We start from the raw sequence: 27,987 nt of genomic DNA on the forward strand, positions 1-27,987 counted from the left end.
TGCCAAACATGTCGGCACAAAATGTCACCCAGAATTCACATGAAGTTTCTGACAAATGAGCGTCACGTTGTTGTGTTAACATACCTTGTACGTTTCGATGAGGGCGTCACAGGAGACGCTGCGCTGTGACGCCAGGCTGCCGGAGCTTTGGCTGGCCCTCATCAGACTCCTGGGGACACGGGGGAGGGCGGGGGCACCTAGGTCAGAGGAGAGCCTCAGCGGCGTACCGGCACACCGGCCGCTCAGAACTGCAGGTCGCTAACTTTCCCGACTGTTTCTCGGCTGATTAGAAAGGTTACCAAGCTGTGCCAGGAACAAGAAAACATAGTTGAAGCCATAAAGCAGTGTGGCACGGCGCACATTACCCCAATGTCTTACAAACTTAGACATCCCGATGTGCGAATGACTTCTGGAAAGCTGATGAATCTAGTTTGTGATATGTTCATTATTGCGCTATCCGCGTCAGACGGTCATGGATCTGGGCCTGTACGGCCGCCTTACATCTGCTTGTGGACCTGGTCCTCCCATGCGAGCTTGGCCTCCAGGTTTGGCGCGCGGAAGGCAAGACAGCGCGGCTTGCGATGACCGCCGCCGGCCGCCGGCACCGTCAACTGGAACTCTGTCTCTGGGGGGCGGGGATGCGTCACATCAGCTAACCTGTGTCGACAAGGTGTGTCACACCGTCCCACCTGTGTCAACAGGGTGTGTCATACCGCTCCGCCTGTATCAACCAGGTGTAGCACAGCACGCAGCTGCGACTGATCGACAGGCAGACGCATACAGCGCCTGTATCAGCCAGATGTGGCAATAAGAATGCTACATAAATGTTTGAGTAGTAAATAACTAGCATGAATAAAAAATCAGCGACCCTCAACTTCACGAATAAAGTCAGTGGAATATACACTGATCTACATTGGCTCTATGTATCTACATTGGCTTCGGGTTGCCACTTTTCGAGACACCAGGACCGTCGATGTGCCAGTTGTCTCGTACCAGTCGTACCTTTCTTTTTGACGTTGAACGTGTGCTGGATGACATCGACGAGCATCAGCGGCGGCTCGGTGACGAACACCACCTGCCTGTTGCGCTGTGCGATCAGCACCAGGTCGGAGAGCAGCACCAGGTAGCAGGGCCGCCACTGACGGCCGCGGCGCATCGCCACCTCGTCCGCGTGCACCCAGCGCCGCTCCGACAGCGACACCGGCTGGTGGGGGTCAGAGGTCAGCATTACGACACTGACACTGGCTGGCAGAGGTCAGCGCTTCGACAGCGACACGGGCTGACAAGGGTCAGAGGTCAGCGACACCGGCTGGCAGGGGTCAGAGGTCAGCGACACCGGCTGGTAGGGGTCAGAGGTCAGCGACACCGGCTGGTATGGGTCAGTGGTCAGCGACACTGGCTGGCAGGGGTCAGAGGTCAGCGAAACCGGCTGACAGGGGCCAGAGGTCAGCGTTACGAGACCGATACTGGCTGGTAGGGGTCATAGGGCAGCGACACCGGCTGGAAGGGGTCAGAGGTCAGCGCTACGACAGCGACACCGGCTGGTAGGGGTCAGAGGTCACTGGTCAGCGACACCGGCTGGCAGGGGTCAGAACTCAGAGGTCAGCGCCCGGACAGCGACACCAGCTAGTACAGTGTCAGATGTAGAGTGTCAGATGTAGAGTGTCAGATGTAGAGTGTCAGATGTCACGACTCACAGTTCACAGGTCAGGTGCATTGGATCAGGGTCAGGGCGCCGCTTGGCTACAGCGAACTCGGCAGTCGGCAGGCAGGGGTTCACAGAGGGAGGTATAGGTAGGAGGTTCACGCTCCGACAGACACCGAATACCGAAGGTCACATGGTCAGAATGCAGGGCGCTCCCGGTGGTCAGAAGCAAGGACTCCTCTGTAGAGGCGTTAATCGACAGGCACTTGCTGACAGGAGTCGTAGGTCAGATATGAGGGATAAGGGCGTTAGGGGGTCATAAATCAGAGATGATGGTTTGGGGCAGTCTTATGTCAGAGGTCAGGGTGCGTTTGGATCTCAAGACTGGCCACCAGAGACTAGAGGTCGGGCGCTGCTCCGGTTCGAACAGCGGCTGTCGGGGGTCAGAGGTCAGCCAACCGCGTTGAACGCGGCTGCTAGGCGGAGTTCAGGTGCCGAGCTGATTGAACGGATGCACAGGAGCGCAGTGTCAAAGTTGATTTGAAAGTTGGACTTGAATTCGATGTCAGAGTTGAACTTCGCATTTCGAGACGCATAAATTATACGCTTGGGAGTCATACGTTCTTAGTGAATTGAGAGCCGAGGTTGAACACTGAAGACTGAACACTGAACACCATAAATTGAGGGACCAGGAAGTGCCAGGCTGAATGAGCGGACTGACAGACAAACAGTCGTCTGGGCTCCCTTTATGGCCAGAAACAACGATAACAAATCCTACCGCTGGCACGAACGCTACACACCACAAAGTTACGGCCATAAATAACTAAATCGATCCGGTTATGTGACGTACCGTTGTTTATTGCCGCACTCTTCTCGTTCATAATCCCACTAATTCATTTCCGGCGGATGGATGGTGGCGCCGAGAAAACTACACCTTCCCAGGCGAACCAACAGAACCCCGCAGCGCCCTGCCCAGCCAGCAAAAATGGTCTGGGCCGTAGCCCGGTTTTACTCTGGCCTGGCTAGCTCCGGCACTTTACTCCGGCCGAAGTACGGGTAAGGTCTGGAGCTCTACTGGAGCTGACACACGATCCCAGAGCTCGCCCGCACCGCAGCCGGACTTATGACGCATCAGCCGCATGCCGTACCTCAACCGTACTTCAGCCACAGTAAGCCAGAGCAGCTAAGAGACAGCCGGACCTGGCCGTAGCAACGTCATGGCAGGAAGCAGGACTTGAGCCGGACTTGGCGGTCCGAAACCATACCAACTCCGGAGCGCTACGGCAAAGACTGGCTGGCCGGAATAGAGCCATACCGACCCAACCCCCTTGTTCCGACGGCGATCCGTTTACACCGGCCCAAATCTGGCATGTCGAATTTGCGGGGGGCAAAACAGACTTGAGTCAAACCAAATTCCGGGCTGGGTGGCTTGCCCTGTGACCCGACTGACCTGACTGACCTGGCTGACCAGCTCGCCTATGCCCCGACTAACCTGGATGCCCTTCATGTAGGTGAGCTGTGGCTGAGAGACGAGCATGTCTGCTTCCTCTGGCTGACCCCCAGTTATAGACTCCGCCGGCTCCAGAACATTCTGTCGGCAGCACATACGTAGATCGTCACGGTGGTCACAGCGGTGGGATTTCTCGCAGATTGATGCAGCCACAGTGCTTGGTCGTGGAATATTTGAACTAGGCATTTAAGGTGAAGGAAGGCATCTTTATCTCATAGCTATGCACTATGCAGCGCTCAACTTTTGCTGTCATCGTCAATTTTGTGAAATGAGTACCTATAACACAGAATAGGCAAGGCTGTTTAAACCGGTACAGATAAGTATCAATTAAAAGCAAGATTAGGAGGTAGGTTGTGCATGACTTCCTATATCCTACAATATAGGGCAAAGTCGTCACTGAAAGTCGAAACAGCGAAAATTGCATCGTCAAGCTCGGTCTCGTTAACATCGATATTTTAATTTTGGAATGACAATGTTTCACAAATTGTAATCAAGGGATGTCAGCCAATCTTTATTTGAGCACCGTGCTGTGGAAATTGGCCGTAGGTTCATCCAATGTTCCAATCGCGCCGGCCGCAGCTGGCCACCAGCCCGCCAACTCAGTAACGTTCATCACCGGCGCTGAAAATGACGTCATTGGGGTGGCAGCGCTGATAAATACGTCTGCAAACTGTGCTACGGGTGGCAGCCAATGTTTATAGTTATTCCCGATGCGATTCATTCCCGCTTCGATACGAAAATATGAAATGTAACTTTCTGTCAAGCGCATGGTGTTTTAAAATGACACTAAGCTGCAGAAGCTTGCCTGCTTTTGTTACTTGTGTAGGTATTTCTATTCATTAGATATCTCGTGCTACAGACGATGTTTATCATTAACCATTGTACAGTGAACAAAAACTAATGATCCTTGCATAACTGTTTAAACGGAGACAAAGTTTATCCAGCTTGACCTAAGTTTGTTTCCTTTTACCGGGTAAAAGGAAACAATTTACCGGTCAGGCTTCATGGGCATTCAATCGTACCTTGCATGAAGTTACATTTTAATTTTAATTGCTCAGAAGTTTTATATATGTAGAAGCGGGGTGGACGGCAGGGACATTTAGCCATCCATCCATTCACCACTTTTTATATCGTGTTTGTATCCTTTCCTCTAACAGAGAATCCCGTATTCACCGGGTGATCGACCTTCTGACCGTGGTCTATCTGTCAGGTCCCCAGATGAACTCCCGGCCTCTGTCGGCGTGCTGTCGAGCCCGGGCCATGGCTCAGTCGGACTGGCGAGTTACGGCTGATGTCACTGTCACCGTGTGCCGAGCCGGGGCTGAACGGAGCCCAGTCTCACACCGAGACCGACAAATCCCGGTCGGAGCGAGTCAATCCGGGACGCTCCAGAAATATGGCCCAGTGACACGAAAAGGATTCAGACCTGGCACTCTTCCCGCCAGTAGAAGCGAAAAGGCCGTTCAAAGGCGAATGTAAAAGTTGCGCAGATTTGGAATAGGAAAAATTACTTTCAGCTGTTTTTGTACTTCCCTGAAAGTTGTCTGTTAATGAATGGCTTTGCAAATTTGACTGGAATGAAATACAGTGATTAATGATTATTAACCTATGTGTAGACCAGTAGAAAATTTCAATCAATTTAAGTCTTATGAGAAGTATAGTTTTTTGCTACTTTTATATTGCTTTGCTTCTCTTCCCCACACCGCACGAGTCGCAGAATCGCTGGAGCAATCGCAGAGCTGCCTCGCGCTCCTCTGTTCCAAAATAAACCCGGGCCTGATGAAGTGACCGCGCCCACGGGCGGCCACAGCCCTATCGCCTGTCCACCGGCCATCTGTTACTGGCGGTCAGAGCCGCCCGGACGGCACTGGCTGCAGGTCCGCCGAGCTGGCAATTCAGTGACGGGAGAGCTGGACAGTTCGATGACCGTCCGGTGACCGTCTAATGACTTTTAAATGACTGTGTGGTGACCGTCTAACGACCGTTCAGTAACCGGTAGTAGGGTAGCCTGGGGCAAGACGCCCCAGATAATTTATTTTGCTACATAGAATTTGTCTTACATCACCTGGAAGGCCAAATTTGTGCTCAATGCGTTCTTTGGACATTTTACTTTAAATTGCACCCCTCAAATTCATTCACTTATGATTGGACTCCAAGCTAGGAAGTGATTTGTGAAGCAACTGCAAATGGGGCATTTTGCCCCAACCCCAGGGCAAAACGCCCCACGGCCTGGGGCAAGTAGCCCCATACTTAAGATTAAAGATTTAACATGGTAGTTGGCTAAATCTTATGTGAGAGGTCCGTTAGACCTCTGGAGGCACGGCACTGAAGTTAGCACATTCCATCCTGTCAGGTGTTCAGCTAAGACACTATTGTATGAGCAGGTTTTTCACCTACCTCATAAGACCAAATAATAAATTATTGCAATGCAAATGTTAACAAAATACTTCCTTTGCCATCCAGTTGCTGAGAAAAATACACATAAAGGCATAGAAACTTACTGTTCGCCAGCTACCGAACATTAGAAAGTGGGTAGCCCAAACAACACATGAGGTAAAACGCCCCAGGGGCTTTTTGCCCCGCGACCTACTGGGGCGTTTTACCCCATCACGTAGTTCGGTCAGAGAACAACGCCTTGCACTCCAGCAAGACATAATTTAACCCTCGCCGGACCTATTGGTTTTCTACATACGCGCCGGCCGAGGGGGGGGGGCGGGTACGACCCCCCCTCGCCGTTTCGCCCCTGGTGGAGCTAGCGCGTCGCGGAAAAAACGAGCGTGTGCGCCGTTACGAGACGCAGAGATTGGTACCCGATTTTAAGGTCCTAGGTCAACCGGTGACCTCTGAGGTCAGGTCAAGTGCCCCAAGGTACGGTTCAGTTTTTGGTGAATAACTTCGCAAAAAACGGCCGCAGAGCGCCGATTTTGGCAGCATCGTGTTCGTCTCGCTCAGGCGCGTCGAATGATATACTTTTTGTCCGGGTCAGGTCAACTTGGGGTGTTGACCTAAGGTCAAGGTCAGGTCAGCACCCCCAGGTCACGAAGTTGGTCGAAAGGGGTCATGTCGCATATCATTCGATTCGGCAGGTCTTCCTGAGTCCATTGGTGGCTTTCCCGACTCGCTAGCTCAATTTGATCAAGAGTTATTGACGAAAAACTAATATGACCTTGATGACGTCATAAATGACGTCACGCAAGGTCAACATTGCAAAAGTGACGCATCTAACCTTGCAAGGAGTGCATAAAATCACGATTCTGTGTGCTTGAGATAGTTGGAGATCGTTCCCGGCGCCAGAATAGCAGTTTTCATTTTTCCCCATTGACTTATAATGGTGAGGTCACGAAAATGACCTGACCTCATATGACCTTTAGGAAAAATCCGAGATATACAAGTTGTGGGACTCATAATGGATACTAGATCCTGCAAGTTTCATTTCCCTGTGACATCTCCTCTGGCAGTGAGGGCGTTGCGAAGTTGCGACATCTGAAGACCGTGCAGAGGTTCACTTATGACGTCATAGGTCAGTGACCTGACCTGACCCAAAAATGCGGTTGGTGTCAAAAGATGCGGCTTGGATCAAAGGTCAGGTATGCCAAGTTTCAGCTCTCTATCGCCAGCGTGTTCGGAGCTATCGCGAAAAAACCCTATGGGGGGGGGGCGGCACCCGCCCCCCCCCCTCGGCCGGCGAGGGTTAACACGAACCAACCCGGCATGATAAGCGTTAGACAATAGTTGTTCAAAATACATAAAAGTCGTTAACCTGATGTGGACCATAAAAGAACGCCATGATACATAATCTGACAACAAAACATAAAAATCACTCAAAAAACACATTTTTGGCTATATCTCCCGAAAGAGTCATCACAATTTCTTTCCAGTCTGCTCATATAATCATCATATAGTGCACGTTTTATAGAAGAGATGATGTTTCCCCAGAACTCTGCCAGTTCCGAGAAACATCGGTGAGGCGTTTTACCTCGGCGGGGCGACTTGCCCCGGTCTACCCTAACCGATTGGTGACCGGTAGTGATCGATTGGTAACCGGCAGTGACCAATTGGAAACCGGTAGTAATCGATTAGTGACCGGTAGTAACCGATTGAAGGCCGACAGTGACCAATTGCCAATAGGTGATCGTAAGTGGTCATTCGGTTACCGGTTGTGACATGCGATGATCTGCGGTAACTAGCTGACCATCTGTGGCCGTTAGTGACCACTCGTGCCCCCTGCGGTTCGTAAATCAGACATCGTGACGTTTATTCGGGAGAGTTGTTACATCAGCCAATTATGATGGTAGATTATCCAGGAATCGATGTGGTATGATGAAACAGGACCCGGGGTCCCGTACCCTGCCAGCATTGACTGCTGACTGCTGTTGACAGCCCAATAACAAATGGGTGATAAAGGGAACTGAGAACCGCCCGAGACGTGGTTCTCTATGATCGCTGCCAGCTAAATATAGGGCAGGAGCAGCTTGCAGGAGCTGTTAAAGGGCCTCATGCATCAACTGCACGGTGTACTTACTGCGCCAGAATAACAATCGAAGAAGAAGAATAGCAATCGTGTTCTGACCTCTTGTTGTGCGTAACTACGATAAAGGTGAATGATCTTCCATGGTCTTCCAAACACTGCGTTAGTTTGGACGCGTGAATACAAAACGTGGCATTTCATGACTCTTTGCAAATTGCAGGGCAATAATTTTCACTACAAGATCCAGAAGGAATTATAAATCATATCTTACAGGGTGTCCCAGAATTACCCGGACATTTATTTTCTGGCTAAAAGTACGACTGCGCTCGCTTCTAATGATATACAAGCATCATACTTTTATAAGATATCCCTAAACTATCGAGATTGGAGACTGTGTGCTTTTGGTGGCCGGTAACGACTCGAATCAATTATTATCCAGAGTCAAGTAAGAGGAGTCCTTTTCCGTTTTCAGCTTAAGCCACTAATAGGCAACCATGGTGAATCAACTCCCGTTTTCAACTTTGTAAACGGACTTTCGGCATGGTCTTTGCTGGAGAGCTTCAGCAGCTCATCTGCAAGCAGTTAAGATTGAGCAAAGCGCAATTATATCAGCTAACGAAGCCAGAGAGAGCAAGAGATAAACCTGATTGACAAGCTTGGGCTCGGCCAAAAAGGGCCATGCACCAGTTGTCAAACAAGGGGTTGCTTGTCATAGACAACAAACGTCACCGATCTAGCTAAAAACTAGCTAAACAATAGATCAGGATTATCTACAAAACATCAGTCTACTTTGCACCACTATCTTCGACAAAATTTTGGAATTAGGGGTCCTTCGCCAGAAAAAATATGCGAAAACTACGGGGAAAGCAGCGCAAATCACTACAACTCATCCCAAAAACATAACATATACAACTAAACAGTATATTGAGGCACACTTTGTGGTCTAACGAAGTTATTATGTCATTTGAACCGCCCCAAAAAAGGCTTGTGTGAACGTCAGATGGCTAAAACGCCCCAACAGCAGAGACGGCCAGGCACCCGTCGAAAATCAAATTGTGAGACATCTTGAGCCACCGTGCACTCATTGGGCTTGATATGATGGCCCAAAGACAACCGTTAGCACAGGGTACTACTGCGGTAATATTCTACCAGTGCGTAAACTGGATGCCGTGAACCAAATGGCCATGAACGGGTTTGTTTTGGAAACCAAATCTGTTGGAAGCCAAAGGTTGCGCAATGTTCAGACATGGAGCTTCTCCACTCCAGATGTAAAAAAACGCAGCAAAAGTGGCGTAGGCAGAAATTTTTGTTTTGGGGGATAATACCTTATGGCCTGGGAACACTTTGATGTCAAGTTTATCTTATATGATCGTATTATCCTCCGGCAAGAGGTCAATGAAAACAGGCCTACACCCAGTTTCGGGAGACCCGTAAAACAACTGAGACCAGCAATGGCTGGCATTTTCCATCATTGTCGGCTGAACTTGTAACAAGCGTATCTATTGCATGTGCTATTTCACAGCCACCCTAGTTGACTATATAAGACGGTAAAAAGAAAAAAAGCGCAATCATGTTTGCCTTATTTTATATGCTAATTAACAATGTCCGGGTAATTATGGGACACCCTGTACGTATTCGTTATAAAATCAGCGTTGAACGATGAAGAAGCAGGCATAAGATGACTTCTCACCATCTCCCAATGAGCCCGCACCCTACGGCCGTCACACGGTGTGTTTGCAGTATCTCCTGGTCGGACGGTATATGACGCCGGCGCCGCGCCGTTTTCCCATTTACCCCGTCTCCCGCCACTCTGGTGCCACGCCTCCGGCGGCGCACATACCCGTAATGGGTCAATATTTACCCACGGTCCGGCCGAGGGCCCTCCAGCGAACGGCGTCACACCATGAACGGCGCGCTGCCGCGGGCTCGATACCGCGAGTCGATACCGGCAATTTGGGGACCGAACGTGACAGCTGCGGGTGGTGCGTGACCGCTCCAAACAGTTCAGGGGCCATGAACGTCAGGTGACCATTCGACGATGGTTGTATGTGAATCGATGCTATTAATTAACCCTCGCCCGCACATGCCATTTTCCCATCCTAGAACGCACATGGGGGGGGGGGGTGGTTACCACCCCCCCGCGCCATTTCGTTCCTGTTGGAGATAGAGCTTAGCAGTAAAGACCAAAAGATTCTTTGGGAAGAGACGAATCCAATGATACCCAGTTTTACCTTCTCAGGTCAGTCATTGACCTTCCAGGTCAGGTCAAACTAAAAAATGTTGCTGTTTTGGGTCACCGTGGGATATCAAGTGCGCTGCTTATCAAATACCGATGACGATGCTGTTTTCTGGTGCCAAGCCAGCTAGAACCTCTTTGTCACACTATCCGACCAGAATTTTGCTGCTGAGGTCATTTCAGGTCAAGTTAGGTCAAGGTCAATTATATGTGTTTGTATGTCTGTGTGTGTCTGTATGTATACTGATGTTCGCACCGATTGTTTTTGGGTCCATATCACATGAAATCATGATCTGAGAAGCTTTTACCAAAAATGCAGTCAAAAAACTTCACAAAAAGTAAATTCAGCTTGCCTAAAATGCAATTATCTTAGATGACCTAGGTTGACCTTGACCCTGACCTTGACCCCTGTACATCGTCGAACAACATGTTCCATGATAGGTGGGAGGTAAGACTGGCAAAAAAGGCCGAAATCAGGGTGTCAAAAGCTCACAAGGCCCATGGCAAACGCAAGATGTTGAGAATTGGCCATTTGGGTCATGACATGACCTGAAAAACAAGGTCATATCTCCGAAACAAAAAATCACAGAAACTTGAAATTTTCAGTGGACATCAAGAAAGGATAGACGAGCAGCTATACGAAAAATCAGCCCTCTAGCTCTAAAAATGTGGAGTGCAGAGCAGAAAGACTGCCTGGGGGGGGGGGGTGGCAACCACCCCCCCCATGTGCGGGCGAGGGTTAAATGTTAGTGCTTGTATCTTTTTATTGTGAAATGGATGTGCGCTTAAAATTAATGTCATGGAAATATTCATGACAAAAATAGCCACCCTCATCATATTCAAAGAATCCGTTCGAGAGCTGCCCCTGCCTCTTCCATTGACCATTCTCTGCTGAGACGACAGGAATTTCAGCACGGTCCACTCGGCGTCCACTCGGCCGAACCCCCTGAGCCGGACCGGCGGCGGTCCGTGCCGCCTCTCAGACCGACCGGTGGCACGGACCGAGTGTGTCTAATCAGGCGACCACGGCTCCCGTGGGGCCGCTAATTGCGGCTTTGGCCGCCGGCCGTGCCGTGGCGAGCTGATGTGGTAATTCCTTCCGACGAGACTACCGGCTAAGAGGGAATTATCACCTTGGGGCCATCAGCGCACCATCGGCGAGCCGGGAGAGAATCCTCACCAGAGGAATTCGTGGGGCTTTGAGTTGACATGGCTAATGTGGTGGATTTCACGCCGAGATGGATGCAAATGTAAGTAATTTTCTCCAGGGGTCTGGACAAATTGTGTAATCTGGTGGCACGGCCACGGATTCGCTTACTAATCATAACAGACGCAAAAGCGTCACCCCCTCCCCAGCCAGCACTTACCGTGATTTCTCTGATGAGCGCTTGTAAAATCGGTGCCTCCGTTGATGAGCTGAGGCCACGGAGCCGCCGCAGGATTTTCAGTCGCTTCCTCAGATACTGAAAATGAACGAAACATCATCAACTGGCTTATACAGAGGAGTGGTATCAAACTGAGAGAAGAAACGGCGCTGGGAATCTCAGAGGCCACCACTATCATGCGGCCGGCTATTTAGTTTGTCTCGTACTCCCCGAACCGTGGTCATTGGCCACTATCTCAGCTGGTCGCCAGACCGATAACACCAGTAAAATTTGACCGCGCCCGGCTGGGCTGCATCCAAGCAGTCAAGGTCGGTCTGGCGGCCCAGGCTCGATACCGGAGAGGGAGGATGTCGCAGTCGCCAGGGAGCGGCTCAATACGGCGCCGAGCAGGACAGGATCGTCCCGATCGCCGCCGCTGCGCCGAATCACGTAACCTGCGCCGCTGTTCGCCGCATTATCGTGGAATGGTGGCACAATTACTGGCGGCGGGCATCCCGGTCACGGCACAGTCATCGAATTTCGCCTGGTCTGAGTCTCCGCGGCGCGTACGGGCCCCGGCGCTCGAGCGGGCCGGGTCGGTTTTCATTTTGTTTCGACTGGGCCAACCTCTGTGGACGTTTACGGCGTCCCGAAGCGGCGCGGAGCTGGCGGACAGAGGCTGTAACAGGGCGGCAGGCCAGTGCTCGACTTGGCACAGACACTCGCTCCGGGACCGGTTAGGCCCGCCGGCCACGGACGACTGAGTCCCTGGCCCAGCTTCAAAGCCGCCCAGTTGTGGACAGACGCTGCAGGAAGCTGTATATTAGCAGGAAATAGCTCACCCTCCAGAAACATAAACTGAGTAAATGGGTAATGAAACTTGCGATCGAAACGAGACTGAGCTATGCTGCGGCATTGAAAATGATTGTGCTATATGAAAATAGATTTTAACAGTTTTCTCAATTTCTAGACTGTGAAAAAAATGCATAACTCCAACCATTTAAACTATGGAAAGACTTTCAAACGGTCTGCTAAAAATATTTTATACCTTAGAGTGAGTGGAAATTTTGAGCATGTAAGACTTCACATTGTACAAGCTTTGCTTGAACGAACTTCAGGTACCTATACCGTGGCACAAAGACAGAAAGTAATCACAAATAATCGGTACCTACGTGCACTAAACAATTTGACTAGATATTCTCAAAGCTTTGCAATGTTTTTATCTTAGATTGAAATCATGCAAGGAACGTTTTGTTTTATCACTTGTCAAGTAGGTAGGTAGGGGAGAGTGGGGCACATTCGTGCATGGGGAACATTCGTTTTCAGCAATTTATGGGAACACGAGTGACTGCACGAGCTAAAGGTAAATATGAAAATATGTCTATCATTGCCGCCCTTCGTTCACTGTAGGAGACAACACTGTACCTGATGTCATGCTTGATAAAAACGCAAATTTGTCATATTCGTGGGCTTTCCAAACTTTTCTCATATCATCCATTTTCGTGATCCTGACTCGGAAATGTGGTTTAACTTTTCAAAATTGGGCCCGAAGAAGCTCATTTCACGGAACTGCTTTCTATTCACGGAACTGCTGCAAACTTGTTTGTTGAAAAACTGTCATTTTTTCAATAAGAAATTTTGAATTATATTACAAATAGTGTTGTGGGGCAGGTTCGTGCACGCACTGCCTAGGGGCACATTCTTGCATATTTTTTTCGTTTTTGCGATTTATGACTTTATCTGTAGTAGCGACGCTCGCCTGACTCAGTCTCGGCTGCTTGCGACGTCGTGACAAGTAATTCACGTGACCCTTGGAGAGGTCACGGAGGCGGGTCGATGGCCGGCGGTTGGCACATTCTTGTTGGTCAGCCAATTCTTTCTACATACGTTGTGCAATGCATTCCTGTGGAAAGGAATCAAGTAAAATGACCCCCTGCCCATTTCTTTTGGTAAATTTCTGGCAATGCCCGGTAATTCATTTAATTTTGCAGGGTGCACGGAAGTGCCCCACCCCATGCACGAATGTGCCCCATACCTGGGGCAGTTTCGTGCAAACGTTAAGAGTTATTAAAAGTCATTTTTTCTAATAGAAGCGGTAACTTAAGAGGATAAATTTTAAGAGGAAAAATATGTGCAATAGTTCCATTCCATACTACAATAAACAATTTTGCCGTTGCACTAACCAAAGAACATATATATGGATTTATCCATTTTTGCACGAATGTGCCCCACTCTCCCCTACTTACTTACTTACTTGATAAGTACATACAAAGTAGCCATCCGTCTACGATGTCACAGATTTACAGCTAAATGACGTTATAATTACAGCGCAGCAGTTGTTCATTACTGGCGGCGAATCACATGAAACATTTACATCGCCACGTCCATCATTATCTTTCTCGCGTGAGAGGTCCAGAATTACCCTGGCAAGGCCCTGTCCAACGTTCGCCATTTCGTGGCGTGACAAAGGCTGACACGTTCATGGCAGAACGACGTCATGAATAATCACTCACGACCACGCCAAAATCTGCTGCCGGCCTGTTAGAACCATCGATCGTCGGCTGATCTTTATTGCAAACTGCACAGTCGCTTCTAATAATTGAGGATAAGCTTCAGTCAGAGTGTTCAATGTTCTTGTGGCGTTTCTTGTCTGGTGGCTGGTGAGATGATGAAAGCAACGCGTGCTGCGCACTCGTATATGGTTATAATGTAAAGACGTCCGCTGAGAGTTTATACCACCACGCACGGCAGCAAGATAGATTTCTGCTCCCACAGCAGAGGACGGGAAATGGTCAGTGCACGGCCAGCGATTGTTCGCTAAACGTTATCGCAGCGCCGGGGTAAGGGGAGACGGCACCACAATCATCCAGCGCTCGGACCGCCCCTCGCACTGACGCTGAAAGGGCAGCACAAGAAAGAGATGGCGGGCGGAGACACAGAGATGGGGGAAAGCGAGGAGTGACGGACACAAAGAAAGAACATAAGTGAAAAGCAGATACAAGGCGGAACCGAAATGAAATGCATGATGCTACGAAAAAAACTAGGGTCTCATTGAGTTGTCACGATGTTAAACCGCTTGCAGCATACGTTGTCTGGAGCGTCGTTTCTAACCTAGCTGCGATACGCGGCGAATTTTATGTGGCAGAGCCAGCCAGCTCCAGCTAGCGATACCTTCGATGCATACCGATGAGTCCTTTATTAGCGGAACGTCAGAACATCACAAATTTAACAGGCTTGGGCGTCATTTCTTTCATTCATCAAAGTGCTACCACCCTGATTAAAAGAAAAAGACGGGCAAAATGCAAAATATGCGGGACGGAATAGACGGAGAAGACGAATAAAATCCTGACCGTTTTACCGCTCGATTAAGAAGCATTGTCTATGTGACCGCATTTGCGACTTATTGAGATCTAATGGCTGTAGCTAATCCCAGGAAAATTTGGGATTCGTGTTTGGTGTCGTATTCACATTGATTTTATCAGTCGGTTGTATAAATACTTGTTGGGACCCATCCTTATAAATACGAGACCTCAAGACTCCGTGATTTCCTGAGTCCTTATGCGATAGCAGAATTATCTTTTTTTTTGGTTGGGCCCTTTCGGTCTGACGAGACCATTTCAGGGCCGGAAGGATGATAGGAATTAGGGGGAGATATTGGTCTGGGCAGACACCCTAGAGAGTCGCCGGGGCTGAGCCCGTCCAAAAGGACCGGCCGATCAGCCCCCCAAGCACTCTCTGCACCCGGCTACGGGTTGCGCTCCCTCGGAAGCAGCGGTGCCGCTCCAAGGGAGCAGCCCGCATGAGATAAAGGTGCCTGTCCAGCCCGGAGTGGGGGTTGCGGTGTGGAGGAGAAGGATTTCTGTGTCCTGAGGATGGAAGCGATGGAACGGAGCAGAATTATCTGTTTTATTCTTTATCGTATATAGAACTGGAAAGTCGCATGAAAGCAACTTACAATATAAGACGATATACAGTGTATGTTTTACATAAGTTGGTAATCATGAGCACTCATTTTAATCTGCAAGGGAATCAGTGGCGGTCGAAAGGGGAAAAGAGATAAATGAAAATGAGGTGTTGCTGAAGCTTGCAATGTGTGGCGGGGGATGCCAAATGTCGTCACCGACTGCAGGGGTGCCGAATTCAGCGCGGACCTCAAATATCATACGAGATAGCCCGCAAAATTTGGGTTTCCGCCTTCTTTTCGCCTTCGGTGCATCATGTGATCAGTTTTTACTTACGTAAATGTGTTGGATAAACGTTCCTGTTCGAGTGATTGAGTGCTTTGCGTATAGGTTACCTTTTTGAGATCATATTTCATCTTTTCAGGCGTCGCATTTTTTGCCATTTTTAATATGGGGAAACCCATAGACTTATTAGCGACCCTCCCCGGTCGCTTATCGGGAAGAGTTCCCTATTAGCGTTTTTTGCGATGGTTTGCCAAAATGCTCACTACAAATAAGTTAGTGAATATTGGGGCAGAAAATGACTATACCTTAATAGAAAAATGAACGATCCCTCCGAAAATCAAGCCAGTAATACAGTGGCACCCACAGAGCGTGAGTAATGACGGTTCAAATTAAGGGGGTCGCTAATTAGGCACCTTACCCTACCCGTAGAAACGTGATAGGTCCATGGGTATCACAGCCCTTAAACGCTGTCTTGCCTTCGCGATATTACCATTTCGGAGTAATGACCTTTTTGCCACTGATAGCAATCGACCGAGCGAATAGCACGTCCAGCACTTTCTGACAATAACCCACTCAGGAGGAAAGTAATAATGTAAAATGTAAGGTAGAAATGAGTGCTGTTTCAAAGGTCAGGCGCCTTCGCATTGCATCGCACATAAAGTCTGCAGCGGAAATGTAGCACGATGTTGGCTTTCGTTTGCCTGCTTTTATGATTTTGAGTTCTGAAACCACGCTGTTGATTCAATATGGAATGTTCAAGATATATGGATTAGTCCAGAGTGCAGACAAGTCAAGTTGGTAGTCCAATTATTGACAATGTGAGACATGTAGCACAAAAACATTTGTTTGTAAGTTCTTTGATACTGTCCTGATAAGTTAATTTAAAATAGCTAGGTAGTTGATTTTTTTTTGCATTTGTTCACGCCAATCGAATTTTGCTCGATTAGTGGTGCTGTCTCTCTCTCTCTCTCTCTCTCTCTCTCTCTCTCTCTCTCTCTCTCTCTCTCTCTCTCCTCTCTCTCTCTCTCCTCTCTCTCTCTCTCTCTCTCTCTCTCTCTCTCTCTCTCTCTCTCTCTCTCTCTCTCTCTCTCTCTCTCTCTCTCTCTCTCCTCTCTCTCTCTCTCTCTCTCTCTCTCTCCTCTCTCTCTCTCTCTCTCTCCTCTCTCTCTCTCTCTCTCTCTCTCTCTCTCTCTCTCTCTCTCTCTCTCTCTCTCTCTCTCTCTCTCTCTCTCTCTCTCTCTCCTCTCTCTCTCTCTCTCTCTCTCTCTCTCTCTCTCTCTCTCTCTCTCTCTCTCTCTCTCTCTCTCTCTCTCTCTCTCTCTCTCTCTCTCTCTCTCTCTCTCTCTCTCTCTCTCTCTCTCTCTCTCTCTCTCTCTCCTCTCTCTCTCTCTCTCTCTCTCTCTCTCTCTCTCTCTCTCTCTCTCTCTCTCTCTCTCTCTCTCTCTCTCTGTCTCTCTCTCTCTCTCTCTCTCTCTCTCTCTCTCTCTCTCTCTCTCTCTCTCTCTCTCTCTCTCTCTCTCTCTCTCTCTCTCTCTCTCTCTCTCTCTCTCTCTCTCTCTTAGTATCAATGCTGGGACCGTGTTCACTGAACTCGTCTGCCAAATTGCATTACACCTTGTCTCACCTTGGCTGGGATCTGAAGAAATTCCAGCAGTTCCTCGCGTATCGAGTTTCCGGCCGCCTCATCAGCTACCCTCTCCAGGACCGTGAAGTAGGCCCGAAACAATTCACAGCTCGAGTCCAACTGGAAATTCAGCAACACGGTTAACAACGGTTCATATACGGTGCAGATGTTAACGGTTTAGCATCTCGCGGCACCATGAACAATTGAAGCTAAAAAATATGTCTTATAGGCCGTTAGAGCTTGTTCAGTGCGAGCATGAAACTGATAGATCAGTCAGCTTATACATGCACCGTATTACAAGAAAATTACTTGGCTCCAGAAAAGATCAAACTGGACGTCGATGGAGAGTCTCAGCGAAGACGAGCAGATACAAGTGCTTTTAGGTTCCGCATGATATGTTGAGACGTTGTGATAGGACATGTGGTGTTGATGAATGACATTCCGTTTGCAGGGTTTGATTTGAAATTTGCAGCCTTTCCATTGAATCGCCAGTCGTCACCTTAGATTTAGCTGTTGGGGCACTTAACTCATGTATGCATCAAATAAAGACTTAGTAGAATTTTATAAGAACTGCACGATGTCTAATGAAACGCACAATGCCAATTGCGCATTTGGCGGTAAATTTGGGAACTTTGTTGGGTTGATACGCATTACGCATGTCCCATGACCTCATCGTCAAGTCCGCCATAAGTGGCTCCCGAACTCTTCAAGCTTCACATTAGATTGACTAGCCAAAATTCATCATGTTTTACTTGAAAAACTGCAACAGAGAGGGTAATGTGGCGCTGCATCTTCTGTATTAGTCTCCCACTGCCCTCAATTATGCGCACTGACCTGTTCAGTCCCGGGAAGGGTCGCCGAGGCTCACCACTGCGCCGCTCGCGCCCACCAGACCCTCGTGGTCGGCCACAACAAAGCGTCGACGGCTCACGCTGCCGGTATCGACCGCGCGTCCGGCGGGTCGCCGCCACCCGTGCCTGCGCCCGGGCCAACGGCGGCGCTCGAATTCAGCCGCGTCGCCGCCGGCCGACCGACCCGTGCCGCGCGCGCCAAAATTGATCGTCGGCCGGTCGGCCAATCAAAGTCGCCGGCGGGTTACACCGACGGGCGCGCCGCGCGGCCCGGGCGATTTCGCGCAGCCCGGAACTGCGTTTGAACGAGACGTTCTGAAGTGGCGAATCCCACCCTTGGTGTTAGACTGTGTGATAAGTTACCCCCGGCCCGCATCGTGCGTCGAAAGAGTTGAATGTAAATGGCGTGCTAGAGCCCCATTGAGCTCACATTTCTGTAGAAGATTCTCAGGGCTAAGAAGCCGTTATCTTCAGACACCATGGATCTCATAACCTCGTCAGCAACGCCATCCACGTGCGAGATAATCTGAAAAGAACAATGGACAAGTTACACAGGCAATAAATATTACTATTACAACAACCTATCAATTATAAGAGTATGTATAGATTTTTAGCTATTTTAGTTCAATATTAGAATGGAGTAAGAAAAAGAATAACCTGCTCGATGCTATGTAGAATATCTTGCCGCAGCTCTGAGCTGAGCACGTTGAAATCTGAGGGCGCCGCGCAGGATGCGAGGTCCCAGTCAGACCCGGCCGAGCCAGGCTGGTTGTCCACCGCTTCATCCGATCCCGGGGGCTCGGGAGGGTCGACCACGATCGAGCAGGATGCCCCCGCCGCTGCAGGATCGCACAGTTCGTGGCTGTGCGGCTGGTCCGGACCGTCATCTTGCTGGTACGCCGGGTGGGTTTCACTGACCGGAGGACCGGCCAGAAGACGACCGATGAGCGCCTGGTCGGCGGTAACCAGCGCGTGCAGAAGTGCCGAGTAGTCCAGGTGTCTGACGGGCCGAGACACGCCCTTAGCCGGACCGGAGGCAGTCGGACAGTCAGCCGCAGTTAGACTGTCAGCCGGACCGTCAGCCGAACAGTCAGCCGGACCGTCAGAGGCAGCCGGACCGTCAGCCGCGGCCGGACGGTTAGCCAGGCCGTCAGCAGCAGCCGGACGGTCAGCGGAGCCTTCAGAGGCAGCCGGACCGTCAGCCGAACTGTCTGCCGGGCCTTCAGTCTCAGACGGCTGCCGGCCGAACGCAACCCAACAGGTGTTAGATGTGAGCGAGCACAGTAGGCGTGGGAAGTTAGAATACGAGCATAAACACGGAGTAGACGCACTAATTAATTCGTGAATTACGGCCGCGAGAAACGCAATAAGAAATGTACATACAATGTGCATGCATGTTCCGTACCTTTGCACCGATCCGGTCCTCGTGGTAGTTTGGCCTTGTCGCGTCTCTCCATATTTCTAATTCTACAGTTCCCTTGATATCCCTGAAAAGGAACACAAAAACACGGTATTAGTTTATCTCAATGCAACTACCTACAAAACTCTTTTCTGTCGATGTGGAGTCGAGGTGACATGCATCATCACAAGAATTCCTTCAGAAAAAAAATATCCATGGGTGTTTGCATTTTCACGAGCATGCCAGTGCACTGATTTCGTTGTTGAGGCGCAGTTTCCTATTCACTTACTGGCACGTAGACGCTTCTTTTGTGTACGTACACATAAATAGTTATCTTACTGCAATTTAACTGATAGTAAACATCTTGTTGACTTCCGACCATTATCAAATTCGCCAGCTGGTTGGTTGGACTGCCTTCAGAGGTAGACTGTTCCGCAGGACACAGCGGTCCTGCGGAACAGTCTACCTGGCAGACGCGGCGCCTGCGCGACGGTCGGCGCTCGCAGATCAAGCGAGGCCGTTTTGTCCGGAAGTGGATGAGCGGTACAGCCTTTGAGTGACGTGAGATGAGTGGCAGAAACTTCAAAACTTGTTCTGATGCCTACAAATACGTCAACTTAAAACTTCATAAGCATTTTGGCTGAAAAAAAGACGATCTGCTGGCAACATTTTGGCTTCGGAGGACGCTTATTTTTTACACAAGTGAAACGTTACCACACGTTATCTTTCACGCTTGGTTCCTGCAAGTTTTCCTTAATTTAAAAAAAAGTTACTCCAAATCGCTAAGCAGGTAGTGAAAGGTGCACAGCATAGGCCGATAAAAGCCTTAGCTACATTTACAATGCCAAGCCAATCCAAGATAAACCTTAGCCTTAGCTACAAAAGCCTTGTATGAGCTCAAGTAGCTATGCACTTACACCATTCCGGTATTTGTCACGACCTCCAGAGGAGCCCTCTCACCTCAGCAGCTGAATGGACTCGTCCTCAGTTAGATCGCTGAATCTGACACCAGCTGCCGAAAGGAGACGGTCCCCGGGCAGAATTCCAGCCTGGAATGCTGGGGTACCCTCGTGGACGGCCTCCACTCTGGCGGACGGGCGAGAGGGAGAGATAGAGAGAGAGAGAGAGAGAGAGAGAGAGAGGAGAGAGAGAGAGAGAGAGAGAGAGATAGAGTCGACAGTGAGATAAAAGAGAGGCAGAGAGTCGACAAAGATTAAAGCTTTTTAGATAAATCAAATAAAGCCTTTTCATTAGGGTAACTGTGGGGAAAACGCACCCCTGGGTTAAGCGCCTCCCCTAAAAATCGTATCTCTTATCGACGGATAGGTGTTTTATCCTGTCTTTCAGAACAGTCAGCTGCTTGTTTACGTAGATCTCTATTTCCGGTTATGCGTCTTGAGGAGCAGCGTGGGTAGGTGCTGATGTTGGTTTTGGGTGTTGTTTTTGTTGTTTTTACAGAATATTCCTAATATTTTGAAGCCCTCTTTATATAAAAAAAACTTGCTATTATGCACATCACTCAAAACTGCGTTTTATTGTCATTCTGGTGGTGCGGTGTGGGCGTATTACCCAGGGTATGGGGCAAAACGCCCTTTTGTAAGGGTATGCTAAAACCTTTTTGGGGGGTTAAATACCACACGCAGGTGTCTTTTTTTGTCTCAAAGCGCAGTAAAAAGAATGAGCTACATGATGGTGCCCAAAGGTTTAAGTAATCTGTGTTGGGTTGAGTGTCAGAAGGTTTCGCGCTTAAGGGGGCGTTTTTGACCTATTCACCCTACCTATGCTTGCAAAAGAACTTTGACTACTGGTGTAGTAAGAGTGCTTACGAGAATACGGATGATTTCAGAGACCAACTTGTTTTGATAAGCAAATGTGTAAAAAGCATAATTATTTTTCAGTCATTAAATTAATGGGAAAATGTGCTGCACGACTTTTCATCCAATATGCGAATGTCACGTCGAATATATTTCACAAAAGCTTTCAGTCGAAATTATCAAATACACATGAGCACCCATCTCTATAGATCAAACGTCCGCCTTACAATAGCGACACAATACAAGGCGCAAGAACGTTATTTAATACGACTTAGTTACAGTCAGCACTCAGCAGTTAGCACCATTGACCTCGTTGGTTACTATAGAGGTCAATGGTTAGCACCCACCTGGGCGGAAGACACCAGGCTACGCGGAACCCGAACGGGGCGCCATCCCTCCTGGGTAGCTGGACCCTGATGATACCGGTGCCCGCAGAGGGCGGATTGCTGGGGCCCGGGGCCGAGCTGTCCTGAGCCGACGGAAGGCAGTCCGCCGTCCCAACGGGAGGCTGGTGAATGGTGGTCATGGTGTCTGAGATTGACGCTGTGAAAGAGGCGCTTGGTAACTGAACGAACAGGACCAAAAGCGAAAAGCTAGTTGGTAATTTTATGGATAACAGCGTTGCGTCAAGATTTTAATTAGCAACTATTAAGCTAAAGGTGTGGGCCGTCGGTATCTAATTATGTAGGTATGTTTGTGTGAGTGTCTTTTTCTGTGTTTGTGTGTTGGCGTCTATTTGTGTGTCTGTTTGTATGTCCGCCCTGTGTCTGTCTGTGGAGGCCTGCCTGTCTGTCTGTGTGTCTGTCTGCGTGTGGGTGTCTGTTTGTGTGCGTCAGCTCAGTGTCGCCGGGGACGCAGTGTCCAGCCCGGCCGGACTGGGAGGTCGCCCTGCCTCATCAGCGGACCGCCATTCGGTCGGCGGATCAATCAGGAGTCGCGCGTGACACGCAATAACAGCATCAGAGCCGGCCCGGCCCGGGAGCAGGGCGCCGCCGGACCGCTCTGGAATAAGATGCAACGTGCTTTAAGCAAACTCATCGATCGAATAAGCTTAGTATCGCATTCCACGCAGGCTACATAATGCGGTTAAGGACCTGGGTCATGTTATATGCACATTAGTATCAACTCTGTCTATGTATTGAAGTGTAAATCTCCCAACAAAAAGGGTGTCATTGCAACGAAGCCATAGACATGCCAGCGTCGACAAATCAGTACCGATGATATGAGGATCAGCGGAGATGTTCCGCCATAGCAGGACGACTAATTGACTGCACGGGGATAAACCATGGCATTAAAACTATTGATAGGGATACATACGTAGATTATGACAAACATTATCTGCATATGATAGACGTCCTTTTGTTCTCAAAGGGCAACTTTTAAAGTTTGATCCTGACTGGCTTGCCCTTAAGCTGACCTCGACCTCAACTTTATCCGACTTTGGTTACAGGACGTGTCATGATGCCTCGTTCTTGTCTTTTTACCGTCTAGACTGTGTAACACAATGCTCGATCAAAATAATGCAGCAATAGTACATCAAAAAAGCAATGAATCTACCGAGGTGATCAGTTCATCAGTCAGCCTGTCTCACTACAACAAACGTCGGCTGTAACGCGTCTCACAGCTTCGCTATAATGTTACATACAGCCGGGCGCGACCAGTAATAGTGTCATGCGGTACAGTATACTTTTCAGGCGCTTACGCTGCTGCCATCTAGCGACGAAATGTGAAGTTACTCTACATCTGGTTCTTTTGTGGGTGTTGTCGCCAGATGAAGGGTATAAGCTGATTCGGAATTTCGGACATGTGCTATCTTTTTCAGTTTTCCTTATCATGAATGTCAACACGCATATACCTATCTTGACCACGCTATTTGAAAGAAGAAAAAAACGCAAATACGATAACATATCGATTTATTATGAACGAGGAGCTCCCGTGGAAGTTATTTACGAGAACATTTACGAGAAAAAATAATCCTGTGATATTCACTTAACAACGCACAATCAAGACTCAAAACAACACCCACTTCACGATAAAGACTGCAGAGCGCTACTTACCGACATTCCCGGAACGCGCGCTGCTCCTCAGACACCTCTCCTCACGATCAGACCCCACCAGTCAGCTGACAAGGCGCGGCAGATGCCCCGTCCACGTCCGTCCCGAGTTAGGCCCGGTCCGTGACGGGACCGGCGCGGTCGATCCGGGACATTCGCAGTGCGGCCCGCCGTCTGACCGGCGTCCTTAGCTCGCGGCGCAGGGGAGGAAGCCCCACGTGTACTGCAGACTGGGGGGCGGGGGAGGGGGGGGGGCGCATATAGGGACAGACCGTCTGCCCCACAGCCGACGAAACGTTGAAACTACAGCGCGCGATGCTTTTGTAGATATAGCTTAGCGACGTGCATTGTGCATGGCTGGCTTTCAACTATCAAGACGCCGATGATCGATTGCTAGCTCCACAAATGTGGAGGCCAAGTTAATCGATCGGACCGTGGCCTTCAGGCTGGTTAAAAGCGATGACCGGTAAAGGTGCATTAAGTCTTGGCTGCAGACACGTCTTTAATTAATCGCACTACTGTTCATGCCGCGTTCCTTTGGGAAGTTACTGTCGTGCGTCATACTGGACTGGATACTATAGACCATTCACAAAACATTACAATGCAACAGACGCAGGTAGCAAGATCAGCATAATATATTGTCCAGAATACCACTGTCAGCCAAAATCCCAGCCATCACTGTCCAAATGCAAAATGCTTTAGAAGCTAACGAACACTCCGGCATCTGACGCCGCATACAGGCCCGACCAGAGCCCTGTTCAGACTGACTTCAACGACTGAGATATCGCATTGTCCGTACAAAACAATTCATTATCGAGCGCTGTCACCAACCACAAACATTAACCAAAAATAGCGACGACTACCGGCGCACAACCACGACACAACTCGGCAGGGTAGCGCCATCTACCATTATACAAGACAGGTGCTGTCATTTACTTCTGGGCAGCAGACAGCCGACCGGCCACGTCCTTCCAGTTGGCAACCTTGTAGATTGCGTTGACGTAGTCGGGTCGCACGTTCTTGTACTGCAGGTAGTAGGCGTGCTCCCAGACATCAATGCCGAACAGAGGAACCAGACCTGTCGCGAAAGAGAGCATCAGACATCTGACATGAGACCCAAATTCGTTAAGGGCGGAACACCACACGCTACACTATCAAGTCGCCTCCTAATCTAACCATCCACTCTACCCGCCGGCCGACTCACCGGTGGTAGCCTGCAGCGGGTCCTGGTTGGCGCACGTGGCCACGCGCAGGCGTCCGGCCTCCTTGTCGTAGCCGAGCCAGCCCCATCCGGAGCCCTGGACAGCCACGGTGGCCGCCGACAGGCGCTGCTTCAGCGCCTCGAAACTGCCGAAATCACGCTGGATCGCCGCCAACAGTTCGCCTGAAGCAGTAGTGACACATAGCGGTGGTCAGGGATCCTCCGCGAGGGGAGGTGTTGGTGCAATATGTGACGTTTATGTAGCACGCAATACACGACACATTCTTTAAGACGGGACAGGCCGCTAATACCACTGCATGCAGCAAACCTATGCCGTACTGTACAACATGCACGGGCCAACATAACACAGGCACGACTTTATAAAATATGATCGACATTAGCTACGTCCTCCCCAATTCACAGTCGGATTAGCGGGCCTACCCCTCGGGGCGAGCCCGCCACTGGACCAACTCTCGAGCCCGACAGTCACTGGACTTACCCTCCGGCTCGCCGCTGCCGCCCGGGCAGAGGTTTTGCCAGAAGATCGAGTGATTTATGTGTCCGCCACCGTTGAACTTCAGAGCTCCTTGCAGGGAAATGATGGTGCTCGTGTCGTCTGCAGGCATTCATAAATGTGATTACATGTGACTGCACCATGCCAATTCACACTTAAGTCGTACCTCAGACTCTTTAGTGCCCTGACTCGTACACAGCAGTCAAAAAAAGTGAAGGGCGACAGCGCCTAATGCTATCGCGTAGCGCGCCAAGATATTCAGTCCTTGGTCCTACGAACGGACATCGAATGTCTTGAAATTAATCTATCTGATTTCACAAAAAAAACATGATATTGTCATCAGCGTGTAACATCGGTACCCTAATAAGAACAAAAAGTTTGGCCACATCACCGCACGATTTCGCCCACCAGCTCCCTCCACCCCCCGTTCACCAACTTTTGGCGACGGCCTCGGCCAGTTTCTCCTCTGCCACGTTGAGGTTGTTGACGTAGGTCTGGTGGTGTTTGGAGTGGTGCAGCTGCATAATCTCGGCGCTGATGACAGGCTCCAGGGCGCCGTAGTCGTACGGCAGGTCGGGCAGCGTGTGCGCCAGCCGCGTCGCCGGCCACGAGCTGGCCGCACAGCGCGCGGCGCCCAGCCTGGCGGGGCAGAGAGGGGTCGGGTCAGGGCGCTGGACAGCTCAGGGTGCCAGTCAGGTCACGATGCCAAACAGGTCAGGGCGCTTTGGACAGATCAGGGTGCTGGGCCAGTCAGCTGTCAGGTCAAGCAGGGTGCTGAATGTTTTGAGTCAGGGTGCTGGAGAGGTCAGGGTGCTAAACTGGACTGGCCCGGCCAGAGCACTGGACATCTCAGAGCACTGGACTAGACCAGTCAGGGCAGTGGGCCAGTCAAGTCACTGAGCAGGTTAAAGCTCTGTATAGGTAAGACATTGGGCGACTGTTAGGTACCCCAACTGACATGGATGATGGGACCAGTGTAGTCTGCTAATGCTGCAAGTACACAGCTCAGGGCATGGGTGCTGTGCAGTTGTTTATCTCCATTTTGTCTTCATTGGATGTCATTGTATACCTACTGAAATCACACAATAATGATGTTAATGCACATAATGACCTAAGGGACCTGTCCTGTGTTACACTCAGGACCTATAAATAAACCTAGAAATTAGCATTACACTTGCAGCAGGTAGCAGGTAGGTACATTTGAGGGTATTTCAACAAAGAAAGAGCATTAACCAGTCCAGTTATGATTCAATTTGTGGACAGAACAGTAAGCTAAAAATATCATGTTTCACTGCATTCTTATTGAATGGAGAAATAATTATCTAAGTATCAAATTATTTTCAAATTTTGGTGTTATATTATTGAGATTCTAGCAAGTAGCATGGTAGGTGTAGTAAATATAAAGTGGGTATCAAATTGGGTTAGGTAAAGTTTGATAGTATTTGTTATGTGAGACATTTTAAAAATAGAGCTGAGTAGTCAAACTGATTATGCAGCAAAGATCTGACATCGCAATAAGGAAAAGATCTGTAATCACCTGCAATCAGCAATGTCATTGGTTCTGAAATGGTGGCCAGTCAGTGTCACATGTTAAGTGACTCTTCTCTCAATGGTATTTCATTTCTTGTATTGTAGGGGGTTTAAGTGGTTTGTATGGGGTATTGTATGGGGTCTCCTCTTGTCAATTTTGATTTATAGTCAATGAACATACGCCTTAGTGTTTATCATCCAGACATGTGCATGGATCCATGAAAATTAATCTGGGATCTGATCCCACAGATCCTGATCTCAGATCTGAAGGGATCATATATCAACTCCTTAATTTATCCAGAGATCTATAGGGATCATAGTTCTGAGTCTTCTTTTTTTTTTGCTTGAGATCCAGTGACATCAAAGAACCTTACTTATTTTTGTCAAAACAGAAATAAAAAATACTCAAATGTAACTCACAGATGACATTCTGTTTTAGTGATTTTATGTGATTGCGAGAAATAATAAATGGTTTTGTGGCACTCATTCACATAAAACACTTGGAAACCTGGTTTTCAATGTTGAATTTGGTGGAATCCCGTAAGACCATAGATCCAAGATGAATTTTTCATGCCAGATCTGGTGGGATCATAGATCCTAACCTGCACTTACCCACTTTGCTTCAAGATCCATTGAGATCATTGATTCACTCGGATCCATGCAAATGTCTGCTATCATCCTTCAATTCCTGAATACAAAGAGTATTAAATCTTTGGCATGGTGAAGTGAAAATTATTACATTATTGACAATACAATATTCAACTTACAACAATGAGTTACGCTCCGAGATGTCAACACAAACATACAACAATTCATATAACCTCATATGACCTACCTAGTGACTGAGGAAAGAGCTCGGTGCATGGCCATGACTTGCTGGCTTGTGCGTCCCCAACTTATGAGGAATGGTCCACCCAAATTTAACTTCTAGAGTTCAAATGAAATCAAGCGAAGACGAAAATGAAGAATAGAATGGTTTTTCAACGCCAGCCGGGTGCAAGGTATATGCCGGGTGATGCGCAGTCGCCCCTTGTAGCTTTGCGTAATCGGCTCAAACAGTCTTGAGGATGTGTTCAATTCAATCGTTGGTAGGCATAAGTCCTGCTCAAGGTCGATGAAGCTGAGGCGTTTCGGCCTGAGTCTTCATCATTAAAACGTCACAAAAGTATTTTGATTTGACAAGAAAAGATTTTCGAAAAAGACGTTTACCTACATAGAACGATTGCACTTTTACCTCAGTCTCGATGACTTTGAAAAAAAAGTTTTTTCATTATTTTTTTAGTTGACTTTACTTTCGAACAAATGAGTATGTCTTATCTGCGCAGTATATGCAACAGAATAAATCAGCTGACTTTTCAGTCGTTGGTGTGGTCAGCTACTAAATTGTTGCTTGGCATCAAAACAATACATAGCCTGTGTGGCTTCAGTTTTTGCATACCATTTGTAGCACAAGTACGAAGCATACTGTTACCACCGCTACCGCTACTGCTACTGCTGCTAGCAGTGGTAGTGACCGGGTTGTATCGGGCCAGATTGAGCCGCTTGTTTTTGTTGTGCACAAATTAACTCGCTTGCTCGCTTCGCTCGCTC

General features: G+C 48.9%; 2 protein-coding genes across 4 annotated transcripts in view; both read right to left on the reverse strand.

Moving 5' to 3' along the window:
• Positions 1-18,016, reverse strand: part of LOC122391768 — a 33,354-nt gene extending 15,338 nt beyond the window's left edge. For all 3 annotated transcript variants that reach the window (XM_043386000.1, XM_043386002.1, XM_043386001.1), the window contains exons 1-7: positions 17,869-18,016; positions 17,035-17,154; positions 11,227-11,322; positions 3,138-3,236; positions 1,003-1,204; positions 502-625; positions 85-169 (exon numbers count right to left, since the gene is read on the reverse strand). In XM_043386000.1, the coding sequence (XP_043241935.1) occupies positions 85-169; positions 502-625; positions 1,003-1,204; positions 3,138-3,182 (456 nt within the window). In that variant the 5' untranslated portion in view covers positions 3,183-3,236; positions 11,227-11,322; positions 17,035-17,154; positions 17,869-18,016. The remainder of the gene's footprint in view (positions 1-84; positions 170-501; positions 626-1,002; positions 1,205-3,137; positions 3,237-11,226; positions 11,323-17,034; positions 17,155-17,868) is intronic.
• A 5,753-nt stretch (positions 18,017-23,769) lies between these two features.
• LOC122391766 (superoxide dismutase [Mn], mitochondrial-like) lies at positions 23,770-27,929 on the reverse strand. Its single transcript, XM_043385997.1, has 5 exons — positions 27,233-27,929; positions 25,304-25,506; positions 24,853-24,969; positions 24,357-24,536; positions 23,770-24,230 (listed from the first exon to the last, which is right to left on the reverse strand). Exons 1-5 carry the CDS (start codon positions 27,265-27,267, stop codon positions 24,085-24,087), a joined length of 681 nt encoding a protein of 226 aa, XP_043241932.1. The 5' UTR covers positions 27,268-27,929; the 3' UTR covers positions 23,770-24,084.
• Positions 27,930-27,987: the final 58 nt, after the last annotated feature.

Source organism: Amphibalanus amphitrite, unplaced genomic scaffold (assembly GCF_019059575.1).
Source record: "Amphibalanus amphitrite isolate SeventyFive unplaced genomic scaffold, NRLGWU_Aamphi_draft 000453F_arrow, whole genome shotgun sequence".
Taxonomy (NCBI): domain Eukaryota; kingdom Metazoa; phylum Arthropoda; class Thecostraca; order Balanomorpha; family Balanidae; genus Amphibalanus; species Amphibalanus amphitrite.